The sequence below is a fragment of the Oscarella lobularis genome, chromosome 17 (genome assembly GCF_947507565.1).
Source record: "Oscarella lobularis chromosome 17, ooOscLobu1.1, whole genome shotgun sequence".
NCBI classification, from domain to species: Eukaryota; Metazoa; Porifera; class Homoscleromorpha; order Homosclerophorida; family Oscarellidae; genus Oscarella; species Oscarella lobularis.
Window position 1 is genome coordinate 1,843,967 of NC_089191.1, and position 7,280 is coordinate 1,851,246.

Genomic DNA, 7,280 nt, shown 5'->3' on the forward strand with positions numbered 1-7,280 from the left:
AAAGAATTAATAAATAAAGGTGTATCCGGGAAACTTTGATCACGTGCAGAATTTACACTCTCAGCCCTACCGGAACGTGAAACTTTTGAGAAGAAATTTTTCTTATGACTAGTTATCAGTTTATTTACGTTAGACCTCGTACTTCTTCCCTCTTGAGTCTTTCTATGCTGTTAGTGAACCAAACCAGTAAAGAGGGAAGTCTCCGTTTGTGCGTATCCAGTCCAAATTGTTCGTCTGGTCAAACACTTCGCCATCCAATGATCAATGAAATGACTTAGCTTTGTCTGACATGCAGGGAATTTATATGTCTAGTACTACAATGTAAATGGGCAGTCCGAACGCTTTGCTTTCTTAATCTTAATACGAAACAAGCACACGAAACTCTTTCTAGTACGTGCTAGCAAAAAAACAAAACAAATTGAACACAAACGCGAGTAAATAATACGTACACGCAAATAGTTGTTTGTCAAGTCTTCTATTTAGACAGAAGCATCGCTCAAGTTGCCGTCTTCGACGCTATCCGATCCTGACTCCTCTGACTCCATTGCTAAATTGAGCTCCCAGAATGGAACCTCAAGATCAAGATACTTGCTTGGGTTCTGTTCTTCCAACATTATACCCAGTGTTTCCGAAAGATGGCCGAACGTTGGCCTTTTTTCCGGATCAGCGTTCCAACAATTTAACATTGTCCTATACCTTAAAAGAACCGAAGATTAGGCAGAATCATCAACACGAATCGACAAACAATTCTTCACTGCAGTTTCCGGGACAAGACAGTCGATTGCCTTTAGCCAAATATTGCAGAAGATTTCGACTAGAAACGCAAGGATAAGGAAAATTTCCTAGCGGCCAAGTAATTATTATTCCAAAAATTAAAGATAAAGAGACAGTACCGAGAGTAAAACTTCCCACATGACAACTCCAAACGACCACCTAAAACTGAAATAAGAAGCCAAACTTGAATTGGAGAGGACTATATATTTACACGTCGGTTTGCTCGCTGAAAACACGTCTTTGAATTGCCTCTAAGGACATCCAACGGAAAGGAAGCCGCCTCGCTGTTTTGTAAGAATAGATGCCGTCCTCGTAGACGGCTCTTGCTAGTCCAAAGTCCGACACTTTGAGAAGATTGTCTTCGCAGACGAGCACGTTTCGACAGGCCAAGTCACGATGAACAACACCTTTACCCGTCAGATATTCCTAATTAAAAAACTATTATTAAACAATCGTCTAGCGAGCAAACGACATTGACTCCAAAGAGCTTCATTCGCACCATTCCCGATGAAATTTGCCAAGTGAACGACAGTAGATCAAGAGCCGTAAAGTCGGTCTGAGGCTCACCCTCGCTTTTGCCTTCATCCTCCAACGTCACGACCTGCACGTTCTTCATGCCCATCTCATTAACGTAGCGGACTTCAGCTTTGTCTTCACTCTCAGCGACATTTCTTCTTGTTTCATCAGTATCTTTTAAAGCCTTTCGAAATTTTTGAGACTGCACGTGGGAAGAACTCTAAATAAAAATTAAAAAACATTCAAATTTGTTATTTTTTAAAATTATGATTGTAAATAATCTCTCTTTTGACCGCCTAAGTTTACGCAATCTTGACCAATTGCTAATGTACTATACCACTTACTTGGGGTCGGCTTTTCCTGAGATAGTCAAGTAGATTTCCTCGAGAGCAGTATTCCAAAAGTAGACAAAACGGCTGACTTTGCGTTATGCACCCAAGCATGCCAACAATGTGCTGATGCCGCCCAATTTCCTTCATAAGTTTGATTTCTTCCAAAAAGTCAGCTTCGGCGTTCTGATGATACGTTTCTAAATAAAAAATAAAATTTAAATAATATGTGAAGATTTACACAATAAACGCCTTAGTCTAGAAGCTTAGAATATAAAGTACCTTTAACTGTATTACCTTTAAGAACCTTACAGGCAACAACAGTTACCATTGCTTCGTTACTCTTTTTTTGCATCTTTGACAGCTGCCAAGGAGAATGATACAATTTTGCTTTGAAAACCAAGCCGAAAAACCCCTTTCCAATTTCTTCTAGCATCATTAAATCACCGAAATTTTTTTCCCAGCTCTCAGACACTTCGACCAGATCAAAACTAACTTCAGTAGGAGAGAAAAGCTTCTTGCGACGGCGATAAATACAGACACCAGCAACGAAAAGTAAAACCAGGATAAAAACCGACACGATGACTGCAACGGAAGTTGCCGCAGGAAACGAAGAAGAAGATAAAACTAATTAAACAAAAAGATTAAGCAAAAATACATAGCGATCAGAAGTCGTGCAGCATACAATAAAAACTCACTAGAAGTACTTAACCTCGCAGTAAATTCCATTTCCAGGATACCCGTCGATGCACTGACATTTGTACGAACGAAACGTATTTGAGCAATTGGCAAATTGATGACAATTGTTAGATTCCGATGCGCTGCACTCATCGACATCTATGCAAATTTCTCCACTCTTGGTGAGACCACTCAGACACGTACACTCAAAAGATCCTGTCACATTGCTACAAGCTCCCCATTGCTGGCAAACTGGTCGAGAAGGAACCGTGGTTGCAACGGAATCGACGCTGTATCCTTCCTTACAAGCGCAGTCAAAACCTCCGTAGGTGTTAATGCAGCGATGAGTAACGTTGTCACACTGCAAGTATTGATTACATTCGTTTACGTCCGCACAGGCGGCACCATCGCCAGAAAAACCAATTCGGCAAATGCAGTCGAATGATCCTAGAGTGTTGCTGCAGTTAGCGTTTTTGTGACAGTTATCTAAACCAGAGGCGCATTCATCGATATCCCTGCATACGATGCCATCTCCAGCAAATCCACTCTGGCAAGTGCAAGTGAAACTTCCCAAGGTGTTTTCGCAGGACGCATTTACGTCACTGTTATGAAATTGTTGTTCCAAACATTCGTTTACATCTACACAAGTGACGCCGCTGCCAGCATAACCAACGGTGCAAACGCATTCATACGACCCTAAAGTGTTTTGACAGGTGGCGTTTTGGTGACAGTCGTCTAAACCCAAAATGCATTCGTCCAAATCCACGCATGTAATACCGTCTCCGACGAAGCCACTCCGGCAAATGCACGTAAAACTTGGAAGAGTATCCGTGCACGTGGCATGTTCGTCACAGTTGTGAACGTGAGAGGAACACTCGTCTACATCGGCGCAGCGCGCTAGTCCATTTTCTTCAAAAGCATATTCACACTGGCATGTAACACCCTCCCAAATTCTTATACATATGGAACTTTCATTGCAAGTAACATTAGTGGAAAGGCAATTAGCAGCTAACGTGACAAAGAACCATTCTCCGGCAAAAATTCCTTTTGCGACAGGACCTCCACCGGAGCAGAAAGCGCTGGCGCCGACCACGACCCCTTCTTCAAACACAATTTCATACACTTCTCCTTGCCGAAGTGGGTTTAGGTCAAAACGGACAGTTCTAGAATCGGCGCCGATGATCACAAGATCTTTGTTAAAGGAGTCAATTTGCTGGATTAGCGCGCCGCTTTTGACGTGATATACGAAGATGTACCGGGGACCAACGGTGGGATTCTTAACCTGAGAAGAAGAAAAAAATGAGAAACGAAAATTTACTTCAAAACATTCGGCTGCTAAAAGTATTACATACTAAATCGCCACAAATTCCATATCTCAAAAGTTTTAGCCACTTATATGCCTTGCACGCAACACTTACGTCTTGGTCAAATTCAATGCTTGCCACTACACGGTGCGCGACTTCACCACTGAAAAGAATAATCGGATTTCTTGTATGTAGAATTGGCTTTGGTTGCTCGACTAGAAAAAAACACATTATATCTCAAAAAAGAGAAGATGCTCACGCACTGGACGTGACAATTGCAAAGCAAACTTGATTTGAAGGCATTCTAAAAAGAACATTAGAGATGAAAAATACACTATTTAAGATAAATATTTATGTGACACCGTGTATCGTCAAAAAATTGAAAGCACATAAGATAACTTCCATTGCCTTGTTCCACGTCAGAAGACCATGTAAATGTTACCGACTTAGTTCCGTTGCCCCGGTCCACTAAATCAGATACCAACATACCTCGCGGAGTAGCAGAGACAGCTTCGACAGTCCTATAAAAGTTAATAGTGAGAATATACTAGACATCCGTTGGTTTTACTCGTGATAGGGAAAATCCGGATGTTCGATTAGGATATCAAGAGTTAAATTTTCACCGGTTTTAGCGGCAAAACAACGAGGCTGATCGCGTGGCATGTGGATTTGTTTGGGAAATATAGGACGCGACCAGCACGGCGCACCCGTGTCCACAACATCGATAATCCACTGGAGAGGAATACTGCTCAAAGCGCTCGTTCGGGCCAAGTCAGTGGGATAGAAATCTTCGAGCTGAATTGCAACTGTGTAGAAGCCGCTTTTGAAAGGAGTCCACTTTAATGCGCATTCGTCCTGAGAAAGAAATGCTAATCATTAAAATTTAAAAAATGAACTCTTTTCAATGAAAATAAATTATTCACAACAGCCTTTTAATAGCACACAAATGAGTGTTTAATTATACGCGCACTAAAAAAGTCACACGCATTACAGAAAATAATACTTGGGCTTCACGCTTTGCTTAATTAAAAAGAAAATCTATTTATAAAATCTATAAAAAGATAACTACAACACTTGCCTCAAGAAGCGTTGCGTTAAAAACATTCTTTGGGGAGTTATTTTCAAAGCACGCCGACCCGCACTCGTCCTTGCTCGGGTCTGCGTGTGAAAGAGCCCATCGGCATTTGACGTCGTCACTATCAGGATCGAATTTGGCAATAACAATTTTAGAATCGCATCCAAGAGCGAGCCGAAGGATTGGAACCACGTCAGTGACGGGACTATGATTAATTTTACCGTGATTGATAACGCTAGCATTGTTTGCACGTAATTCAAATGAAAATCGCGCTTGAAATAGGATATCTTTTCCCAAATCGTTGTTTGTTGTTAAACGACAGCAAGCGTTAGCTCCATCAAAATCGTTTCTAATAAAAGATGCAAAGCAGAGGTAGCGCGTTTTACTCATACTGGTAACTATTAGTGTTTTTACCCGATAACAAACTCTTTTCCCTCAGAGAAAAAAAAAGAATGAGTAATTTCGTTGGTACCAGACGACCAGTTATCAGTTGCGCTAAATGACGTGCAGACGTAATCCATTGTAAAGGGAAGCAGTGGTAAACGGCAATTGTTGGTCAGACATCGGAAATTCATGGCAGAAACACGAAGAACTTGCAAGCGCACTGCAACGGAAGTGCACCTTCCTTCGGAACTAGTGCCTCTCCACGAAATACGAAAAGTCAAACGCACCTAGAGAGCAGAAACGTACCATGCACTACAATACAAGAGAAAGAAGGTAAAGCATAAACAGGCGTATTTAAAAAAAAAACTACGCAGATTTAGCTGAATACTGTTTGTAATGAACACACTATCCCGACTAAACATCATCCATAAGAAAACGCCCGAAACTTAGTGTAGTGTTGCAGCCATGACACAATTGAAAGTAGCAATGGCAAAGATGCAGAGTAAAACTTGATTTTTAAAACTTACTACCACAGAATAGTCTCGCAAGCCAACTCCTTCGCCCGCACAATCCCATCTATAAACACAAGGGAGCAAAAGGGGCTGGCTTGTAAGGCTAATGACGTACAGTGTATTATGATATAGAGTTGTTTTAGGAAATTGGCGTTCGCACGGAGATGCACTGCATACGGCGGGGGAGGGGGGAGCTGTGCACTACCACGAGTGAAAGCCACGCCTTTTTGTTTGAAAGACGATTTTCTTCGTGAAAAAGAGCGAGATCCAGCAAAACTACGCTCAAAACTACTTTTAGAACAGCAAACATTTCCGTGATAGGAAATTTTGCAAATGACGCGTACGTAAAGCTATTAATTGTAGTGTTCATGAACGCCAATGGAGTCATTTCCCTACGATCTTAGGCCTTTCGCTTTATGACTGGCACGTCTTGGTGCACTACAATACTTTTAAGTACGCATCGTTGCAAAACACCTCTTCAAGTGGGCTGGTCCGCTGAGGCGTCACTGTCGTCTCTACGGAACCGCCCATCAATTATTAGACCTTCTGGACCACATGAATAGGCGTAGCCGTAGCTAGCCTCGAATCCAGACCCTCTCTCCCCCGGATGTTGCCAATCTGTGGAGAGAGGATTGGTAACTTCCGGGTAAAAGAGGATCTGTAACCTAGGCTAAGCCGCGCACCGGACCTTCTGGGGAAGGGGCCATGCATTCAGGCGGGCATCGACAGGTCTGAGGACGAGACTAACAATAATCTCCTACAATCGTTCGTACGTTAGAGTCTTAGAGTCAATGCTGCAAAACGTTTGCCAATTCATTTGGGTATCGCATCTGCCTGCAATACAACTGTCCTTCTAGTCTCGTGATCAGACTCTCGATCTCCCTCCAGGATGTTCTATCATGGCGAGAGAGAGTCACTGTACGTCGCCAGACTAGCTCTCTCTCGCTAGTACAAATCATTCGGGCGAGAAGGAGTCTGGGCACGAGACTCAGACATTCCGTAGAAGTATTCTCGTTCTAAAAAGCAGCGACGATGTAGCGCGAATTAAGCCTCACTTCGTTCAATAAAAAGGAGCTTATTGGGATGAGAATTTCGCTTCGCACTGCCTCAGTCACTACATAAGACAGTGGCGTCTCATGCAGGCAATGCAGGCAGATACGATAATTCAGCAGCCGCATCAACGACGGAACCGGACCTGGTTGCTACGTCAGTGCAACTATTAAGTTTGAGATTTCCTCGAACTAAAGTACAGCAAAGTGGAAGAATAGCCGTGTCTTTTTAGAAATTTCCTGAAACTAACGTACAATACCACTAAACTCGAAGAATAGCAGTGCAACAGAAAAGAAATTGCTCTACTGTGACAAAACCTACGTGCGATAGACAGTACTTACCGTTCCACTGTCATTGCCTGGGTTGCCGACAGGCTGAACATTCATTGTAAACCCGCGAAAGTGAGTGGTACGTGCGAGACTGAAAAATAGTGCTGTGACAGCAACGACGACGTAGGTAGAAACAGAAGACATTATTCGACCGGATCTAAAAAATAAAAGATATCCCGTATAACTCATGATCAGAGATAACTGGCATGATGGTCCGGTGTTCACCTTGTACCAAGCTTAACTTTTAGGCTCTCTTTAAAAGCATAAAGCAAAGAGCCTATTCGAGCGTGACCTCATTTACACTATATAATGAGACGACTTCACATACA

At 42.4% G+C, this 7,280-nt stretch overlaps 1 protein-coding gene across 1 annotated transcript; it reads right to left on the bottom strand.

Moving 5' to 3' along the window:
* Positions 1-522: 522 nt before the first annotated feature.
* LOC136197163 (tyrosine-protein kinase receptor torso-like) lies at positions 523-1,402 on the bottom strand. Its single transcript, XM_065986872.1, has 5 exons — positions 1,274-1,402; positions 986-1,200; positions 894-933; positions 746-842; positions 523-696 (listed from the first exon to the last, which is right to left on the bottom strand). Exons 1-5 carry the CDS (start codon positions 1,394-1,396, stop codon positions 680-682), a joined length of 492 nt encoding a protein of 163 aa, XP_065842944.1. The 5' UTR covers positions 1,397-1,402; the 3' UTR covers positions 523-679.
* Positions 1,403-7,280: the final 5,878 nt, after the last annotated feature.